General features: G+C 44.2%; 1 protein-coding gene across 1 annotated transcript; it reads left to right on the top strand.

Annotated features, from left to right (window-relative positions):
* Positions 1-15810: 15810 nt before the first annotated feature.
* Smptb (polypyrimidine tract-binding protein) lies at positions 15811-17693 on the top strand. Its single transcript, NM_182818.1, has one exon. It carries the CDS (start codon positions 15918-15920, stop codon positions 17682-17684), a length of 1767 nt encoding a protein of 588 aa, NP_877970.1. The 5' UTR covers positions 15811-15917; the 3' UTR covers positions 17685-17693.
* The last annotated feature ends 4488 nt before the right edge of the window (positions 17694-22181 follow it).

The raw sequence follows: 22181 nt of genomic DNA, 5'->3' as shown, positions 1-22181 counted from the left end.
GTGGCGGCACACACCTTTAATCCCAGCATTTGGGAGGCGGAAGTACTCAGATCTCTGAGTTTGCCACCAGCCTGGTCTACAGAGTGAGCTCTAGGACAGCCAGGGCTGAACAGAGAAATCCTGTGCCCCTCAAAAAAAAAAAAAGATAGTTAATTTGAAGTCAAACATGAATGACTATGGCCTGGGAACACAAAGTCCGGCTTTCCTAAATATCATATTACAACATGGTAAGAGATTTTAGACGTGCTACGGGGTTTTGAGGGTTTACTTTCAGTTTGCTAGCCCACCCCTACTTTTGAATATGCTTTTGTGCCTTGATAAACTGTTTCTATTATTATTTCTAACCATGGATCCCTGGCCTAATTCTTTGCCATGAGACACAAAGAACCTGGTGTGCTAGTTGATTTTTGTTAACTTGACACAAACCTAGATATATTTGGAAATAGGGATCTTAATTGAGAGAACATGTTCATCCAGATTTGACATAAGCAAGTCTGTAAAGCATTTTCATTATTAATGATTTGGTGTGGGTGGCCCAAGACCATGGTCGGGGTGGGGTGGGGTGTAGTATGGTCCCTGGACGGGTGGTCCTGAGTTGTATAAGAAGCCAGTAAGCACCATCCTTGCATTGTCTCTGCTTCAGTTTCTGCCTCCAGATTCCTGTCTTGACTTCTCTTAATGATGGAGTGTGCCCAGAGAGTTGGAGGCAGAAATAAACCCTCTCCTTCCAAGTTGCTTTTGCTGCTGGCATTTTATTACAACAATAGAAACTATAGCTATGATACGTGGATTGATCAACAGGTAGCCTGAGACGCAAATCTGTACCTATTGTATAACTTAATATTATTTGTTACAGGAGAAGGAGCAAAACGCCAGACTTGTGAAAAGAAAGGGAAGGAGAACTCTAGTAAGAGTTACATTTAATATTGTTCATGTATTTTATTAGTAAAATGGGAATAGTATTTAAATTTTAATCTATCTAGTTGTAATATAGGGCATCCTAATTACTCATTTAATTAAGAAAATGGGCTCTTAATATATAAAACACCATGAAATTGGTTTATGTTGTTAAATAATTTGAATAAGAAGAGTTAACCCAAATCTTTCAGTATCTATGAAGAGTAAACTGCATTCTGCCTGCTACATGTGGACAATGAGTTTTCCCATTAGTTCATTAAAAATACCGTCATCACTCTGATGTATGTTAGCATGTTTGTCAAATATCTGAAGATTGTAGCTATGTTCATTTATGTATCAATCTTATATTTTGTTCATTTGATTTCCATGTCTGTTTTTGTGCTACTACCATGCTATTTTTATTACTATATCTTTATAACATAACTTGTAATGATAATAGTGACAGTGTGTTTCTTTCGGTTCTGGATTTCTTTGGCTACCAAAGGTATCTTGTAGTTGCATATGCAATATATATATATATATATATATATATATATATATATATACATACACATACACATACATATATATATGTATACACACACACACACATATATATATATATATATATGAAGAATGTTGTAAGGATATTGATGATTGGGATGACATTGAATCTATAAACTGCTTTTGATAGAATGGTCACTTTTACAGTATTCATTTTACCAATCCATGGGCATGAGAGGACTTCTCATCTTCCAAGGCCTTCTGCAATCTCTTTCTTCAGATATTTAAACCTTTCATTGTAGTTCTTTCAGCTCCTTGGTTAAATTTATTCCTAGATATTTTTGAGGCTATTGTGAATGTGTTTGTCCCCATGATCTATTTTTTTTGCCTGTTAATTGTTGATATATAAAAAGGCTACCAATTTTTGCAAGTAGATTTTGTATACTGCCACTGTGCTGAGTTGTTGATCAACTCTAGAAATTTTCTGGTGGAATTTTGTGATCTCTTATGTATAATATTATATCACCTACAAAGTGGGATAATTTGACAAATAGTAGTAGGAAAACTGAATGTGTACATCTATATATAGCACTGGAATTAGGCCCATCTCTATCATCTTCCATGAAATCAGCTCCGAAGTGGATAAAAGACCTCAATGTGAAACCTGAAAATCAAATCCTGAAAAATAGAAACATAGGTAGCACCCTATAAGATATAGACAGAAGAATTTTCTGAATGGGATTCCATTTGCCCAGAAATGAGTATCAACAATTGACAAATGGAACCTCATAAAACTAAAACACTTCTGAATAGCAAAGGGGATAATCAGTATAGTAAAGAGGAAGTCCACAGAGTGGGAAATAATCTTGTCTACATCTAAAAGAATTAATATCCATTCCGTATAAAGACCTCAAAAAACAGTCAAGAAAAGAAGCAATACAATAAAAATAATGAGCTATGGGTCTGAACAAAGTTCTCAAAATAAGAAATAAAAATGGCTAAGAACTATTTATTAAAATGTTCAACAACATCATTAGGAATTAAAACAACTTTGAGATTTCATCTTACCCCAAGTCAGAATGGGTAAAATCAGCAAAACAACTGACAATAAGTGCTGATGAGGTTGTGGGGAAAGGGAAACCTTCATTCAAGGTTGGGGTGATTGCAAACTGGTGCAGCCACTATGGAAATCAGTGTGGAGAATTTGCAGAAGTAAATCTGCATTGTGACTGAGCTATACTACCCCTTTGCATAAGCCCAAAGGACCCAGTGTTACTCCACAGAAACTCGCTCAGCTATGCTGCACTATTCACAATAGCACTCTTTACTATGTCATGGATGTTCCTGGGCCTATACAAGGAACACATTTTTCATTTGGGGTAGAAGCAGGCAGAAACAAAAAGCTGGATAGCATTAATGATGTAAAATGACACATTCCAGGAGAAAACAGATTTAACTCTCTTTCCTTTTGAAGAGGAATTTTAATTCACCAATGGGTTCACAGGATTATTTGTCCATGTCTAGCTTATTGGACTATTCCTTGGCCCTCTCTTTCTCTGTCCTCCAAAGTTTATCTGGAGAGTGATGAACTCAGGATTCTATTCCAGACACGTTAATGGGTGTAGGAATTGCTAGAATCACAGGTGTAAAGAAAATGGAGAGATTTGACCAGTACTTTATCTCTAGGATGAAACAAAAGTGACTCGGTCTCACATAGGTAGTATAGTGTTTGTTGAAACCGAGTCAAATAAATGAGCAGCAACACCTTGTATCTGAGCAGCAGTCTTCTTATCAATAATAGAACCACTAGGGGACATGATATAACTTAAGAACTATGCCCGAGGAGTGTTTTTGAACCACAATAGAGCTATTGGTAACAAAATCATCTATGAAAAGTGAATTTCTTGAGAAAGTCTTTTCAGATTATCTCTTAGGGAATCTCATTAATTGTTTTACCTATGCATCAGACTGGTCTCCAGGTATAGTGTAGATTACATTGTATCCTAAATGTCTTAGAAGCTCCCTGAGTGACACTCACCTTGAAGGATAAGATGTTGTTATTGTGTAGACTCTTGTGGAGTCCAAACCTGAAGTCGTTACCCAGATTAGAAGGTGGGTTTTCCTAGCTCCAAAGATCTGGATTAAAGTTATGACTTCCTACGTCAAAGATACAGATGAGAAGTAGATCTTCTCATCTTAAATTATGCAAAAAGCTACTCACAGATGTGCTCTTCATTTTTAGGTTTTAGTTAATTCCAGATGTAGTCAAGTAACAACCAAGAGTAGCCATCACAAATCTATCCCTTGTCAATTTGACACATAGTCATATCTCCTTATATCATAATTAATTTCCAAATAAAAACAATAACCGGGTTATAACCACATGATATAGCTATCCTAGGTACAATCTCACATACATTATGTATTTTAACCAGGTCATAATTACTCCTAACATGATATATAATCTCAAACATACTATAAATGTTGAATAGGTGACAATGTCCCTTGAGGGATATTCTTTTAGTATATCAAGCTTAAATATGATAAGCACTGATATACTTTTAATTGATGTTATATCACATGATAAAGAAAATTGAGGGAAGAAAACACAAAAATCTCTGCCAACACATTCTTAACAAAAATACAACAGAAACATACACGTCAGCTGTAATTCTCATTTCTGCAACTGGCCTTGCCATGGCCTTAGCTCAAATTTATAACTATTTTCCTCTACCACGTATAGTTTGGGCTACTATTGCTATGACAAATCACTATGACCAAAAGAAAGCAGAGAAGGAAAGTGTTTATTTGGCTTATACTTCCACATCTATAGTCCAACATTGAAGGAAGTCTGGACAGGAACTCAAACAAGGCAGGAACCTGGAGGCAGGAGCTGATGCAGAGGCTGTGGAGGGGTTCTGCTTAGGGCCTCACTCCCCATGACTTGCTCAACATGCTTTCTTATGAAACTTGGGACCATGGGTTCCTTGATCTATAAAAGAACTTCCTTCTTAAAAGACAGTCCAATAAGGGAAGTAGAGAAAGAGAACAGGAAGTGGGGTGAGAAAATAAACTCTCAAAGCCTGCCCTCAGTGACATCTTTCCTCCATCCCCTAAGTGTTCCACACCTTTCCACACAGTGCTACTAACTAGGGACCAAGTGTTCAAATACATGAGTCTACCCCAATCCCATATGTTCACCACTGTCTCATGATGAAAAATGAATTTAACCCAACTTCGACGTTCCACAAACCCTTTAACAATATCAACACAGCCCAAGAGTCCAAGGTTCAAAAGTCTCTTTTAGACTCCAGGTAGTCTTTTAACTATGATCCCTCTGCAACACACACACACACACACACACACACACACACGCACGCACGCACGCACGCACGCACGCACGCATGCACGCACGCCCGCATGCCCGCATGCACGCACATGTACACACACACAGGTGTTCACACACCATTCCCTGCATAAGTCTGAGCTGTGTCTTAGTGAAAAGGCAGCCTTCACACAGGCATCTCATACCATTTTCCCTCTTCTGATCTTTTAAGTGAAACATGAACACATGTCTATTAGGATGCTCAAGACTAAATAGTACATTAGCACCCTTTTCATGTGATAGCAAATACAAGTGGTCCATGTTGTAGCAGGAAAAGAAGAAGAGCTCTCAAAGATAGTGTCAAGTGGTTCATAAGAATTACCCATTCACCAAGGATATTTTTCTGGATAGCATTCTCTGTTGTAGGTTCCATCTCAATAGTTATTACTTTTTATTCCTGCCACTCCTAACTCTTCAAGACCCAGTTCTCAATCAAACTCACCTAAGTTGCTCTGGAGTGTACCGACCATCTATTTTATACATTACTGTTCTGCCAGCCTCATGGGAGGGGGCACAATTGGAAGGTAGGTGAGAATATAGGATTACATCAAAAGCACACGAGAGTATATCATTATGGGATCTAGGCCATAAGCCTGATAACATTATCAAACATATGCCTCTTCTTCAAATGATGGGGGAAGACCTCACACCCAAAGAAAATTGCTAAGTCATGCTAACATTTATGGAGATTCTGTATGCAAGGCATAAGGGACTCAAAATGCCCTACATTCATCTCTACCATGCTCTGTACACAGGAATATGATTACAGATGAAAGAAGACAGTGTCTCTGGATCTCTGGCTTAGTTCAGGTTTTCCTGGTTCTTTCTGATGTTACATAATGTCATTCTGTGTGTTACCTTTTTGTTTTAGGGTTTTAGTGCTTTTCTAAAAGGAAGACTAAAGAATCGTAATAGAAGAGAAGCGAAAGGGGGGATAGTGGGGGTAAACAATCCTGTAAGAAAAAAATACAAAAACCAGATACAGTAAAACATTTATAACATAGAGCTGCTGAAAGTATTACATGCTACAATAGACACTGACATACAAAACTCTAGATTGATGTTAATGAGCAAAACAGAGCAGAGGCCACAGAACTACACAGAGCTTTTGCAACAGGCTGTTGAACTGATAGGATTTGCTGCTTTCTCTGAATCTTTTGACAATGAAAGAAGAAGCGATGCCAGGCCTAGGGACCCTGTGAGCCAGTCTACAAACTAGTTTAGGGTATACAAATATATGGGGGACATGCTTATCTTCACATGAGAGTGGGAGGTGCGGAATGATTTCTAAGGGATTAGCACGTGCTATCATCACAATGTATTCAGAAATGCTCCTCTTGGCAGTTTGGGTAGCATCACTGGCTCCTTTCAAAAGATGTTTGTAGTTACACTGACTACTCAGTATGTCTCAACTATGTTTGGTGAAATGCGCATCTGTGAGGGGATAGGCCTTTGACTAGTCTCACCCTCCCTCATGGCTGTGGTGCACCTTGTAATAATATGAGATCAGCTCACCAATTATCCCTTTTTCTTAGAAAACAAATCTAGTTGTGAAGGGCTACTACTAAAACAAATACTTCCATCTAGAGGCCATTTTTCACAATCCCTCAGTTTATATTCAGGCCATGGCATTCAGAAAATGCCAAGTTGTTGTTGTTGTTGTTGTTGTTGTTGTTCTTCTTCTTCTTCTTCTTCTTCTTCTTCTTCTCCTCCTCCTCCTCCTCCTCCTCCTCCCCCTCCTCCTTCTTCTTCTTCTCCTCCTCCTCCTCCCCCTCCTCCTTCTTCCTCTTCTTCTCCTTCTTCTCCCTCTTCTCCTTCTCCTTCTTCTTCTTCTGCTGCTGTTGTTGCTGTTGCTGCTGCTACTGCTTCCTCCCCCCACCTCCTCCTCCTCTTCTTCCCCTTTTAAGGTTTGTGGATCAAAGAAATATCAGTGAATAGGGATATATAGCATAGAGGAGTGTCATGAGAGCAGTACTGGCTGAAATATACAAACAGATTTGTGTCTTTCATAATGTCAGAGGGGACTGAATAACAATAAATTCACAAGGGTAGAAGCTTTAATGTCAACCTTTTGTCATATATAATCTGTTTACCTTGGAATCTTAGCTGAGGCCAATGCAGGCTTTTTTATTCCAACCTTAATTGCTAATATTACTTGCATATCACATAGTAAATACATCTCTATGCCTATGTAGATGTGGGTTATAGAATTAATACAAGCTTGAAAACCAGACAAGTATCAGGTGAGAGCGCCTGCTGGAGCTACTGAAATCTGGTCTGAGAAAAAGAGATTCAGAATATCCTTGCTAGGTGAAAGGCTGAATTGGGGACTGGAGCAAGAAACAGGTCAGGAGCAGGAAATTGCAAGTTAGGCCCAAATCTAGACAGATGAGTGGGTAAATCGGCAGTCAATGTAAGTAGGCTACATCAACTGTCAGGAACAGAGCTGAGCCCAAGCTCTGGGAACACTTGGGAGGGCCTTGGTCCTTGATGGCACACACCAGGTTTTGGATGATAGGTTGGTGTGGGGCCATGTCATTGCAGTGTTAGGTGCCCCTTATGCGGGAGTGTGTGCTGGTTAGCTTTTGTCGACTTGACACAAACTACAGTGCCCTGGGGGAGAAGGAATTGCCTCCATAAAATTGCCTGTACACAATTCCACAGGGCATTTTGTTGATTAATGATTGATGTGGGAGGGTTCAACTCACTGTGGGTGGTACCACTTCTGAGAAGGTGGGTCTAGAGAAGACTGAGCAAGTCATGAGGAACAAGCCAGGAAGTAGTACTCTCATATGGTCTCTGCTCCAGTTCCTACCTCCACATACCTCCTTTGAGCTACTGATTTCCCTCAATGATGCACTGTGACACAGAAGTGTAATCCAAATAAACCATATACTCCCCCAAGTTTGCTTTCAGTCAGCATTTCATCATAGCAACAGAGAAGCAAAGTAACACAAAGAGACACCCTTTCCTTGGCCTGCCATGTCTGAGAAGTTCTTGGGCCTGTTTTCCCTGATATAATTTTAATAAGTACATGTGCACCAGTGGTCTTAATTCTGTCCAATAAATTTATAGAGTGGCTCCCTTTCTACTCCCAGGAATAAGGCATTTATCAGCCTATGCTGGATGGGGTGGGGAGGGGGGTACCTGACAGAAGGAATAATTTCTGGGTCAATCCAAAGGCTGCAAACAAAATTCCTATAAAATGGACTCTCATAGGGCAATGAAGAGGCTGAAAAAACACTGTTTTAAATGGTATGAAGTAACTTAGGATAGGGTATAGCCTGATCTCAAAGAAGAGCCTTTGTTGAAGATAAATGGTTATCCATCTGTAAGACAAAAGGTATGTTAGAACATCTTCCGTGTCTCCTTGGCCTTCCTCGGCAGAGTATTCTCTGGAAGTTTTCTCGTTAAATTTTTCCCTCTCTTCTAAGTGCTCATGAGGAAATGTGAGGTGATTAAGACTGTGTGTTATTGTGATGAGCCATCAATTTCCCACATCTGGTCCTTCCTCATGAGGGACCCTGAGGGAAAAAAAAGACCAGCAGCTTTTTAAAGACATGACTATATGATTCTGATATCTGTGACCTTGATGAATTCTGCTTTTTGTCTAATTTCCACCTTTTATCAGTTAACCATTAGTTAAAACAACAACAACAAAACAATTTGGAAATAAAATTTGTGCCTTGCATGTTAAGAAATTCTAACAACTTGAAAGTAAAAATTATGCAAATATGTCAGGAAATTCAGCCAATTTCTAATGACTGTATAAATTGATCAGTTCCTTTATAGGTTGAACCTTGAATAGTCTTCTTAGATGTTTCCTCTGACCCATCTTTTTCTCAAAGTCATAATCTATCATTTCATACTATGTTTCTGAATGTAAACAGGAGGTGCTCAGGGTGATTTCCTCATTTGAACATGGCTGTTAGTTAAGGATGCCTAGATTAAGAGAGTCAACAGATAATTCACCATACACAACTTGGACTTATGTTCATGAGTGTGTGTGGTGGGGAGAGGTAGGGGTTATTGTGTCCCAAACAGAGGAAAAAGCAGGCTTAGACATGGTAAGCAAAGAGATCAGACATAAGACACTGTGGAGTCAGTGTCTCAAGCCTCCCATTCAATTATGCTGATATCTGCTGGAGCTGTTGAGGGCACCTTTTTCTCAATGACAGCTTGTCCAACACCTAACACATTTTTGTTCAGGTCCTCAGTGGAATCATTTCCTGCAGATTTTGTGCTCGGCTAGCATCAATTCACATGGCCTCCCAGATCCAGCTAATTCAAAATGCAAACCCTTTCCAACAGCTGGCTAGTGTGTGCTTTTCTGCCTAGGCACACACTAAATAACTCAAAGAGCAGGAAGGATGTTCAGGCACACTCCTGGCTCCTAGATTCACAAGAGCAGAAATGGAAAACAGAAGGAAGAGCTTAATGAGTTCTCCCATAGAAACCTGTGTTGTTTCAAATCTTCCAGATTCACAAGAGGAGGTGTAAAGAGAACATAGATCACACCCCCTCTTATAGGAGCAGATTGGAGTTTGGAGCTTAGGAAGGATGGAGGATAATGACGTTAAAAAAGGAATGAAATAGAACATTGACTCTCTCCCATGGCTGTGTCTCAAGTTGGGCCAGTCATTGGTTGGCCATTCCCTCAGTCTCCGCTCCATTTTTGTTCCTGCACATCTTGCAGGCAGTACAAATTTTGGGTTGAAGGTTTTGTGGGTGGGTTGGTGTCCACCTCTGTCCACCGGAAGTCCCATCAGGCTACAGAGGGTGGCCCCTTCAGGCTCCATATCCACTGCTGCTAGGACTCTCAGCTAGAGCCAACCCCTGACACTATTAATGATACTCTGCTATGCTTGCAGATGGGGGTCTAGTATAACTGTCTCCTGATAGGCTTCATCCAGAAGCTGATGGAAAGAGATACAGAGACCAAACAATAGGCAGAGCTCAGGTGGTCTTGTGGAAGAGTAAGGTAAGAATTGAGGGAGTCAGAAGGATCAAGGCCACCACAAGAAGACATACAGAGCCAACTAACCTGGGTCAATGGGGGCTCACAGAGACAGAACTACCAACCAAAGAACATGCATATGCTGGACCTAAGCCTCCTACACATTTTTAGAAGATGTGCAGCATGGTCTCCATGTGAGTTTCCTAACAATTGTGCTGTCTCTGACTTTGTGCCTCCCTTTGGATCTCTTTCCCTTAGTGGACTGCCTTGTCTGACCTCTGTGAGAGAGGCCATTTAGCCCTGCTATGACTTGATGTGCCAGGGCAGGTTGGTACCCATAAGGAGAAGGGGGGCAGTAGGGGAGGGGTATGAGGGTAGGACTGGGAGAAGAGGAGATAGGAAAGGACTGTGATCAGAATGTAAAGTGAATAAATTAATTAATATAAAAAAGAAACAGAACATTGGTTCAATTGCTAACTAGTGCACGAATATGAAGCAGAAAATAAGGTGCTTTGAGTTTGATAGGGACTGTCTCTCTTGCATCAAGTCACCTTTAACTCAGCAATAAGTCGCCAGATACTCACTGTCACACAAAGTTTCCACTGAGTCAGGGGCCTCTGGTTTCTTCTCTCCCAAATGCCAACAACAAAATTCACAGACAATGGGATAATGAACTTAAAAATGAGTTTTACTATCGATGTATAGATCTGAATAAAAGGATGCCAGAGCCCCTGTGTACTAGGAGTGGGTCCCCAGAAATGTGAAAACACTGAGGGTTGTAACCCACCTTAAAGCTACCAAGGGTTTACTGCATGGAAGCATTGGAGAGGGCTAAACTGGCTGCCTGGTTTGCCCATTCATGAAGTTTTCATGTGTCTCTAAGTTTCAGTCATATCCGCACATACAGTTTACAGAAAAGATGGTGATTTAGGGCAAGAAATATAAGAAACCAAACCTTCTTTTGAACATCTCTGGCCTCTGTCCAGGTCAGAACCAAAGATATTTTGGCTGACATAATTCTCTTATCTCTAGCCCCTGGCAAGAATAAAACTCCCATAGGCCCAAGGACATTACTGTCTACTGACTAGTGGACAAAAAATCTGTTCAGTTTTGAGGTACTCTACCTTTCAATCTTCCCTCCAATTTCTATCTCCTGAGTTTATGAAGACAGTCACTCTTTATAACGTTACCATTTGATGAGAAATGGGTTGTCAATGATTCAGAGAATAAAAACAAATGGCATTACCAAATATTGAATTTGTCTTTGGTGCATAATGGGTATTTTGCCTGCAGGTATGCATGTGCATCATGCATGTGCCGTGTCCCCCGAGACAAGAGAGGGCATAAGGTGCCCTGGAACTAGAGTTATAAGAGGCTGTGAGACACCACATGGTACCCAGGTCCCTTGAAAGAGAAGACAGTGCTCTTCACTGCTGAGGCATCGCTCCAGCACCCAAACCAGTTTTTCCCCCCAGTCAGCACATGAGGCACACACTCACACACTTTTGCACCCTTCTAATTTGCTTCAAATGCTGAACAACCTTGAATAGACCACATTAAATTCTCTGGCAGCTCCAAAGATTTCTTTCACTTGCTCATTGCCAACTTTCAATAGTCAGTCACCATGCTTCTTGTATTTAAGACACTTGTCTCCATTGCCAAAGTTCTTGAGTCACTACTTACATTCCTTAGATCTTTGTCCCAAGGCAATGATGATGTTTTGTTTTGTTTCTCCTGCTTTATGTCTGATTCTGCATTCACTTAAGAAAACTGCTTCGATTTGCTCTTTGTCTAACAGTATTTCCATACTGTAAAATAAATATGAATACACGGGAAACAATAAGTTATAAGAAAAGAAAAAACATGGACATGTGGATTATATGCAACATCATCGTATTTTTAAAGAATGTATTCCAATATAAACAACAAGTTTTCACAAGGTCAAGATGGCAGGTACTCCAGCACCAAATCAATACTAGAAAGCATAAAACACAAAGCCTTACACCCTTTACAAGTCCCACATTCAAACCATTTCTCTAGTGAGCTAACAAACAAACAAATGTGTTTGTACATCATGTTTTAGTCAGTCCCCAGAAAATACCTTGCACAATATCTTTTCTTTACTATACAATTTTAAAATTAATTCTCAAGTGTCTTCACTTTAGCTAAGTGCTACTGAAAGGGAGAGAGAAAACTCAAATATACAACTTCAATATATTAATGTTAATTAAAAAACACTCCCCCTTCAAACTATGTTATCCCATCCTTTCGAGCCCATGCCATTGTTACCTTGTTGTCTCCTTCCTGATCCTGCAGAAAGCAGAGTATACTGTCATGAGTCAAAGCTCATATCTACTGTTTCTACATATTAGACTGTTCATTAAAAATCATTTCCCTCATTATTTTTCTGATCCCAACATCATTATATTTTGTAACTTTGAACCAAAAGCATGCTGTTTTTACTAACATGGTTTTTGTGCAAGATTTTTGCGTAGGGCACGTGATAAATAGGAGAGAATGCAAACGTTGCAGGGTAGTTTGGCTCACAGATACACAACATTGATTCCCTGAGTTATTAAAAAATGGGGAAAAATAAATAGGTAAAGAACAATGGATTTATTTAAGAGTTTGACCAGACAGGTGAGAGAAACAGAGTCCTAGTTCCATTCAATCATTCCTGTGGCAGACTTAACACTTCATAGAAGAAATGAAACAGAAGACATGAAACACACACACACACACACACACACACACACACACACACACACACACACACTAACCTGGGAAATAAGCTGTCAGAACCCTGTGAGGTCTCCCCTGTCATACAATACAAGAGCCTTCACTGGCTGCCACCAGGAATTTACCCTTCCCCTTGGCCCAGCATGACATTCCTGGAGAAATCTCAATGCTCTGAGGACACTGTCAGAGGGAGAACTGTGAATGACTATTTCCCATCAGACTAGCTCCTGCAAATCCAAAGATTCAACATAGGACCACAGCTAGTTCTTAGAATCTTGCACAATTCCGACATCTGCATCACCTTCCATTGGTGCACATTGGCTTTTATCACACATCATTTTTCCAGACTTTCCTGGTTCTTGATATGCAGTGAAGTTCTGGAGAATGTCCTTGGTATTTGTCATTTATCCTAGACTATGTGTCTCTTAGTATTCCTAGCAGAATGCTAGTTTGCTGCAGTTCTAATTCTGTTTTGACTATTTCAACCAGATTAGGTCCAAAGTCCAAATTCTGTTTTACCACTTTGGGATGATTTGTTCATTTGCAGCTTAGTTGAACCACAAGGAGAAAAAAGGCTCATGTGTTAATGTTGCATGAGTTTTAGAGTCAAACTATGGCTCCTGCCAAGCACAATGTGGTAAACTCTGCAATCCTTTGATCAAACTGATGGTTAAAGGCAAGTTGCATTGGAAAAAAAGAGAATGGAGATTTAGTCAATGTGGCCACTGTCAGAAGAAGAAAAAAGATGAATAAAGTGTCCAGTGACACCTGACGTCCATCCTCCAGCTAGTACCGTGAGGTTGGGGTACAAATACAGGGCAAGGGGAATGCCCAGTTAACCATTCCTGGTTAAATATGAGGTGGTCCAAGAAGTTCTACAAGGCTTTGTGGATTTGTTTTCTATGAGACATGTTCCTCCTCTGGCTGGCACCAGATGTACAGCATGTCTGGGGATGCTAGGAACAGTCTTGCAATATTTTTCACTTGTCCATTGTTTCAGGGGACTGATAGCCATAGGAATGAGATAAAGGGTTTCTCTTCAGAACATCAGCTCCCCTGCAGGGTGATTATGTGAACTTGGCTATCACACATACACACACACACACACACACACACACACACACACACACACACACACTGTACTCAAGCTGTAGTCTGAGACTTAGCTGCTGGTTTGTGTCTTGGGCATGTTCACAGTCTTTTATCTACAAAGCTGCTTTGGGTCAATTCTGGCCATATGCAACTTAGCATTAAGCTTGACTGGTTCACGGAGAGTATCTGTAGATCCAGTTGTTGCGTTCACTCCACTCTAAACTGTTCCCTCTCCATTTTCCCTGGATTACAGAAGCCAGATTACCAGTCTCCAGCCTGGAGGGTCAGGCTTCTCTAAATCTAGTCACTCTTGCAGGCACACTGCAAGTCCATGGGTGGGATGTCCTTAGCTGGGAGTGGCGTGGGGCTTCAAAGGAAGACTTTAACATTCTCTGCCGGGTAACAACTCTTCCTGGAGAATTAGTCTTCTCAGTCTCTGGGAGGAATACACCAGAACACATAGGGAGCAGCACAAAAGATTTCATTCCCTTTAAAGAATGCATTAAGAAAAGGGCACACACATTCTCTTGAGTTCTCTTTCCTTTTCTGGTTGGAATAGCAGACTCCATCCTCCTTAGTGGATATTTGGAAGAACAAAGGGAAGAATATTTTGTTTTTCTCAAGGAGATCTTCCTAACTTTGGGGAAAGGTATTTTACATGAGTCGTGGGAGCAATGGGTCTTTCTCAGAAAGGAAATTATCAGCAGTGAATAAATAGGTCTACATCTCAGGAACCTCACAAAGAAGTACCCCCACATCTCACAAATTCTGACATGATGGAATTGCAGTTACCATCGAGAACTGAGCTCTTCTCCACATGCCGAAAGATGCAAAAGACCCAAGAGGCTCAAGTTAACTGAAGGACAAAGAGTTGTGCCTAGCAACAGATGACATTCTTTCCCATTTTCAGACAGACACTATATTCCAAAACTTAACTCTAGGTTTAAAAGTGATCCAGGTAAATACATCCTCAGCAGAGGGGCCCCCTGTACTTCTGTGGCTCAGTTCCCGAACCCCGCGACTCCCTAGTGCTCAACTCCTCCAGCTAAAACATGGAGTCTACCCTGAACTTACTGGTATCTCCTCCACTCCGGACCGTGCACAAAGGCCTCTTTGAGAAGAATGCCGTGGCCACTACATTGTAATACACTGTAATTTAGCATCTTTATCTCTTTCTCTCTGGCTGAGAAACTGCAGACTGCAGCAAAAACAGGACTTGTTTTTAGCAAAATAACGCAATACCCAAAAGTAAAAGGATTCTAGCAACCAGTGGTTAAACAGCTGATGTACATGGAAGGAAAAATGAAAGGTTGTGTCCAGGTACCTACTTCAGTCCTCTTGTTGAAACCCAGGATGCCACTACTTAATGAAGACTGTTTAGCAGCAGGGAGATTTTCAAGGGAAAAACTGTAAACTTCTGGGCCTAAATGGAGAAGCTAACAGGCAAACAGGCAAAGCCTTGAGAAACTATGCGTGTTCGTTCCTCGAACCCAGGCAGCATATATGGGAAAAACACACGAACACACACACACACACAGAGACAGACGTACACACACACACAAACACACACACACAAACACACACACACAAACACACACACAAACACACACACACAAACACACACACACAAACACACACACACAAACACACACACAAACACACACACACAAACACACACACAAACACACACACACAAACACACACACACAAACACACACACACAAACACACACACACAAACACACACACACAAACACACACACACAAACACACACACAAACACACACACAAACACACACACACAAACACACACACAAACACACACACACACAAACACACACACAAACACACACACACAAACACACACACACAAACACACACACACAAACACACACACACAAACACACACACAAACACACACACACAAACACGGGTGGGGGTAGGGGAGGGAGAGGAAGAGATGGGGGGAGGGAGAGAGGGAGTGAGGAAGGGAGGAAAAGAGGGAAAGAGAGACTAGAGAGCCTGAGAACATGGACAGACAGAAAAAAGATTCAGAGGCCAAGGCAGAGACTGAAACAGAGAGAGCAAGAGAGACACACAAAGTCAGAGAGACTGAAAATGGCCCCAGGACTGTGGGAGGAGCTTCTCAGTGTCCAGTAGTGGAGACATGTGACTTTAATCAGGCCAACATTGTATCCAACAAGGAGCGCTGGGCTCCTCACTCCCCTCCACTCCATCTCCTGCAGTTCTACTCTGGGTGCCTTAGACACAGCAGTTGCTATAGGGCTGTGGTCCTGTGAAGTCTTCTCTCTGCCAGTGTCCTGTCCAGAACCAAGCAGCAGTCATGAGCAGAAACTCGCCCCCCGCAGCTGAAGGAAATGGCAGCAAGAGGTTCAAAGGAGACAGCTGGGGCACCCGGGACCCCTCCAGACTGGTCCACATCCTCAGGCTGCCAAGCTGTGTCACCGAAGGAGAGATTCTCTGTCTCGCTCTGCCTTTCGGGGAGGTCTCCAACCTACTGTTTCTGAGGGCGAAGAACCAGGCCTTCGTGGAGATGAGCACAGAGGAGTCCGCCAACACCATGATCAACTACTACACCTGGATGCCTCCTGTGCTGCGTGGGCAGCCCGTTCACATTCAGTTCGCCCACTACAGGGAGCTCAAGGTAAGCAGCTCCCCCAGCCAGGAGATTTCCCTGAGTCAGGCGGGTGACTCTAGGGAAGCCACTGCCTCCAGTCTGGTGGCTGTTCCTGGCCAGGCTGCTGCCAGTGGCCAGACTGCTGTCCCCAGCCAGTTGGGTGCTCAGCCATGCCTGCCACCTGAGGATTCCTACCAGGCAGGGACTGTGGCCTTGGCCCCCCCTGCCTCTGCTGTGGACACGGAGTTAGTGGTGGCCTGGCAGAGCCCTGTGCTCAGGATACTTGTGGAGAACTACTTTTACCGAGTGACCTTGGAAGTGCTGCACCAAATCTTCTCCAGGTTTGGCACAGTTTTAAAAATCATCACCTGTACCAAGAACAACCGGTTCCAGGCGCTGTTACAGTATGCCCACGTGATGAGTGCCGAGCGTGCCAAGCTGTTCTTGGATGGGCAGAACATCTACGACGCCTGCTGTACACTGCGCATTTCCTTCTCCGGGCTCACCAACCTCATGGTCAAGTACAACAACGACAAGAGCCGCGACTACATGCGCCCAGACCTGCCCTCAGATGACAGTCAGCCCTCTCCGGTCCAGGTCCAGAACATGGCCTCAGCTCTCCCTGCACCTGCCATGAGCTCAGCCTCTCCCTATGCAAGCATTGCGTTACCCCACACCTTTGCAATTCCTCAAGCTGCAGGCTTGGCCAACCCAGAAGTTTTTAAGACCCTGCACCCCCAAGCCATACAGGAAGTGGCAATGGCATCATCATCATCATCATCATCAACAGCAGCAGCGGCAGTAGGAGCAGCAGAAATAGCAGCAGCAGCAGTACCTGGAGCAGAGGGCTCAATGGTCACCTCAGGCTCCCCGGGTGTGGGGAGCCCTGTCCTCCTGGTTGCCAACCTCAACCAAGAGAAAGTCACACCCCGAAGCCTCTTCATTCTCTTTGGTGCCTATGGCGATGTGCACCGAGTGAAGATCTTGTTCAACAGGAAGGAGAACGCGCTAGTGCAGATGGCAGATGGGAGTCAGGCTGAGCTGGCCTTGAGGCACCTGAATGGGCACAAGCTGTATGGGAAGGCTCTCTGCATCCTGCTGTCCAAGCACCAGAGTGTGAAGCTGCCCCGGGAGGGCAAGGAGGACCAGGGCCTCACCAAGGACTATGCCAACTCCCCGCTGCACCGCTTTAAGAAGCCCGGATCCAAGAACTTCCAGAACATCTTTCCGCCCTCAGCCACCCTGCACCTCTCCAACCTACCCTCCTTGGTGTCTGAGGAAGAGCTCAAGAACCTCTTCTCCAGCAACGGGTATGCTGTCAAGGCCTTTAGGTTCTTCCCCAAGAACCACAAGATGGCACTGATCCGGATGGGCTCCACAGAGGAGGCCATCCAGGCTCTTGTAGACCTGCATGGTCACCTCCTAGGCCAGAACCACCACATGCGAGTCTCCTTCTCCAGGATGACTATCTAGAGGACCCGGCTGGGCTCCTCCCCATCACACATCTCCCCTGCCCCCTCTTGAGAAAAGGTAACTTTAAAAGAGACTGGACTAGGGTTGGGGATTTAGCTCAGTGGTAGAGCGCTTGCCTAGCACGGGCAAGACCCTGGGTTCAGTCCCCAGCTCCGGAAAAAAAAAAAAGAACAGAAGAGAGAGAGAGAGAGAGAGAGAGAGAGAGAGAGAGAGAGAGAGAGAGAGAGAGAGAGAGAGACTGGACTGACCTTAACAGAACAGAGATGTGTGCTATTGCTTTAGAGAGAGAGAGATGAGCTACTTACTTGATTTTCAAAGGACTGACTAAGGCCCCCTGCCTGCTGGGAGAGGGCCCTAGCAGCCTCCTTTTCCCCTGCAAAGGCAGGGCACTTCCCTGTGGGGATCCAGACATTTGTCTACAGCAGGTGCTCCGGACATTAGAAATGCCACTTTCCTGCCTTGGAGGCCTGCCAGCACCCAAATTTCTAGTATAGTTTGAAGGTAAAGTGGCCTCCAGAGACCGGTGTCTCTGAACTGGTGGTCACCAGCTGGTGGGACTCTTTTGATTGGCTTTGGAACCTTGAGGAGGGAGAGTCCTACTGGAGGGGTGAGTTGCTGGGGGACTGGCCTTGAGGCTCTTTTCTTTAGCCCAGCACCACTTCCTGTTCTTGCTCTGCTGCTTCCTGACCACACGTGCGATGCCGACAGACAGCCTCTTGCCCCTTTTCAGGCTCCTGCTCTGACTACCACACCTTCTCCACCAAGGTGAGACTTACCGTACCCTTTCCCATTCCTCCTTTAAGCCTGGGTATTTGTTCTTAAGCAAGCAGACAAGTAACCAAGGTAGGAAGAGATTAGACAGGGGCCATTCCTATGATAATCCTGGCCATGCAGCATGGAGGGCTTTGGAACTGGTCTCAGGGAGGGATATGGAATGCTTTGGAACTTTGGGCTCAAAGGGGTCTGCAGTGCTCAAAGAAGAGCTTCATGGGCCATTCTGGTGGGGATTGGGTAGACTAGGAGGCCAAGAGAAATCCAGAAGGCAGAGGCCCAGCTTGGGGAATTTCAGAGGGGGAGTAAGGCTCCTATGGGAACCGTGCTGGGGGCCATTGGTGTGACCTTCTGGCAAAAACCCTAGCTGCCCTTGGCTTGTGCCCTGAGAATATGAGTGAGGCAGAAGTCAAATGTAATAGTCTCCTTAGGTTGTTGGGAGAAGCTTACAGACAGGATGGCATTCTGACTGTGTCCTGCTTACTGCTCAGTGTTCTCACACGGGTCCTACAGAGACAGAGAGCAGCAAGTGGAGCAGAAGGGTGTGGAAAATGTGCAGATTGTCAGGGAGAGAAGAGTCCAAACTTACAGACCAAACACAGCTGTCCTCTTTAAAGGATGCGGCCCCAATACAGAGGAGGAAGCCTCGTGGTCTGCACTGGCACAGTAGGGGTGGCACCCGGAGGTCAAGGCCATGCCCACTGAAGGGCTGCTGCCTATAAAAGTGCAAATGTATGGGAAAGTAGAGGCACTGAGGGTTCTCAAAGAGACCATGCCAGAAATCCATGCGCTCTGTCTAAACCACCAAGGTAGACGGAGACCACTAAGGCTTTGGTCTTGAGGGACCATAGGATATCTCAGGCTGATATGGCAACCTCCTCCTCCTCCTCCTCCTCCTCCTCCTCCTCCTCCTCCCCCCCTCCCCCTCCTCCCCCTCCTCCTCCTCCTCCTCCTCCTCCTCCTCCCCCCCTCCCCCTCCTCCCCTTACTGCTGCCACTGCTGCTGCTGCTGCTGGTGATGGTTTTGCAAGCAAGCACATTGCAAGGCTTGGGGATAATAGAGCTTTGGGTCAAGGGTCAGTGAAGCCACTGGGACTAAGTAGCAAAGGGTGGCAGGCAGCAGGATCATATTCCCTGAGAGGAGGCCCCAGGCTGCTGTTGGAATGCTGTTGGGGCAAAGGCTTGTTCACAGTACAGAGCCCAGGAGGTGGGGGCATGCCAAGGACATGCCAAGGCCATCTGCTGAGACAAGCTATCAGCCCAGAGTGGAGCCATCCCAAGAGAGTTGCTACATGTGCCCCAGATGGCAGAGCTGGAGGCACGGGGCTAAGCGAGAACTCTGGAGCCAAGAGTTCCCAGGGTTCCCAGAGAATGAATGGGCATGAAGTGGCAGCAGGGTTTGTTGTGTCCCCCGCTGGGCTTTAGTCTTGCTTTGGTCTGATCTTCCTTTGCTCTTTCCCCAGGCGTGCCATCTTGTGTTGGAAGGATGTAACCTGTCTTTGATTTCACAGGGGCTCACACAGTTAAGATCTGGCCTTGAGTCTCAGAAGAGATCTGGACTCCTGAACACCATTGGAACTGTTAAAGGACCATGAGTGCCTTTGAAACTGGAATGGCATTGCTTGCACTATGAGGTGGCCATGAGACTATGGGGGGGGGGGCGGGCAGGAGCAGAACTCCATGGTCAGAGCATGTTTGAATGCTTGCTTCTCGGCCTGCATCGCTCTTCTGGAAGGTGGCAGCTCTTTCAGAGGTGGAACGTTGCTGGGGAAACTGAGTCACGTGGGGCCCGATCTTGTGCTTCCATGGCCCAGGCCAGCTTCTTATCCACTCTGTGCTTCATATCTGGGGTGCAGAGTGACCAACCACCTCACAGCACTGTCACCATGCCTTCCCTCTTGCAATGGACTGTATCTCCTAGAACCGCAGACACAAATAAACCTTTCCTGCTAAAAAGTGTTTGTGGATTTTGTTTTTTTGTTTTTTTGCTTTTTGTTTTTTGCCTAGTATCTGATCTCAGCAGAGGGAGAATTAAATGACTACCACAGCCAAAGCCTCCCCCTGTTCCCCTTCTTAACTCTCTGAGCTGAGGCTGAGGGCTCTCTTCCAGGTGAGCTTGCACTCCTGCCTGTTGGCTGGGGTAGGCAAGGCCCCAGGGCACCAGTTTCCACCTTTGGGTCCTGACCCCTGCATGTACATAAGCCCTAGAGGGCAGGACCGAATGTCCCTTTCACAGAGGCCACTTAACACCATCTGGAAACACAGATACTTACATTAGGATTCACAACGGTAGCAAAACTACAGCCATGAAGTAGCAACGAGGGCAATTGGCTGGGCTCACCACAACAAGTGTTCAAGGGTCTCAGCCTTAGGAAGGTTGGGAACCGCTGCCTCAGCGAATAGGGGAAGGCAGCAGGGGCTCCATTGAGGCGGCTTAAACTTTCAAATGCTAGCTATCATTTCAGCAATTGCTCCTCAAACCGTTTGCCACTGCCTAGATGAAAATAAGCCAGGCTTATCACTACTGACTTAAAGATGAGCCACTGGTAGGGGCCTCAGGTGACACAATGATGGAGAGCAAACAGATGAGGGTAAATACTACCAGCTGTGCCTCCCTGACCCGAAGTTGACAACTGCTAAAAGGTAAGTTCACGGTGATAAACGCAGTGAGCTATCTCCTATCTCAAACAAGCATCCTGTCCTTTTGGGCCTCACGGGACAGCCTTTAGCTGACTACAGAAGTTGACCTGGCGTGGCGATAACAGGGAGGTTAATTATTGCTTCTTTGCTTGGCCTAAGGAAGTGGAGCGGTTTTTGTGCTCGAGGCTCAGGTCAGTGTAAGTACAATGAGGATTTCATGTCCCACGTGAATAAATGCCCCAGCCCCAGTGGATAAAGACTTGAGGTGCCTGGTTCCTTCTTGTCCTCTGGTGCATTCCTCTTGACACAACAAGGTTTTCCTTTCTCCTTGGGCTTTAGTAAATGAAATATCCCTTATCCTTTCCTATGGTCTCTGCCTCATTCTTTGAGAAGGTGGGGGCAATGCTGACCTTAGGGAACTTTAGGCAACTTTGCTCAATGACCTTGTTGTGATTCTCAAGTTCTCCTGTATCAGATTTCTGTGCAGGTTCTCCTTGTGTACCCATTCAGAAAGAATTCCTTATTTGTTAAACAAAACTCTATTTTAGCATATTAAATCATTTTATACAACAGAACCTTTACTACCATTTAACCTTGCATATCTCTTAATTTACAGAACTTTGGGGTTTTTTTTATTCATGATTAATGTACAAAAGCAAAACAAACCCAAAATTGCAGTACTAGAATGGGAAGATGCTTGGGATGGTTATGGTCAGCAAAGGGAAGGACAGGGAAAGCCCATATCCCCAAAACAGCCAGGTCCTGGGAGCCCAAATGTTGGTAGGCAGACAAGCAGGGGAGAGTTACTGAGACGTGGCTATGGAGGTAGGTAGGAAAAGAGAGCAAGCTTTGGGTGTTGATAACCTTATACCACTTCCTGTGTTCCCCCATCTCTCCTTCTCAAAGAATGAGGCAGAGACCACAGGAAAGGATAAGGGATATTTCATTTACTAAAGCCCAAGGAGAAAGGAAAACCTTGTTGTGTCAAGAGAAATGCACCAGAGGACAAGAAGGAACCAGGCACCTCAAGTCTTTATCCACTGGGGCTGGGGCATTTATTCACGTGGGACATGAAATCCTCATTGTA

This window comes from Rattus norvegicus, chromosome X (assembly GCF_036323735.1).
Source record: "Rattus norvegicus strain BN/NHsdMcwi chromosome X, GRCr8, whole genome shotgun sequence".
NCBI classification, from domain to species: Eukaryota; Metazoa; Chordata; class Mammalia; order Rodentia; family Muridae; genus Rattus; species Rattus norvegicus.
Note: the sequence above shows the minus strand (reverse complement) of the source record. Positions and strands in the feature narration are given on the sequence as shown.

Excerpts from the sequence above, each read along its gene's own strand:
- Smptb (NM_182818.1), top strand. The coding sequence starts at position 15,918 with ATGAGCAGAAACTCGCCCCCCGCAGCTGAAGGAAATGGCAGCAAGAGG.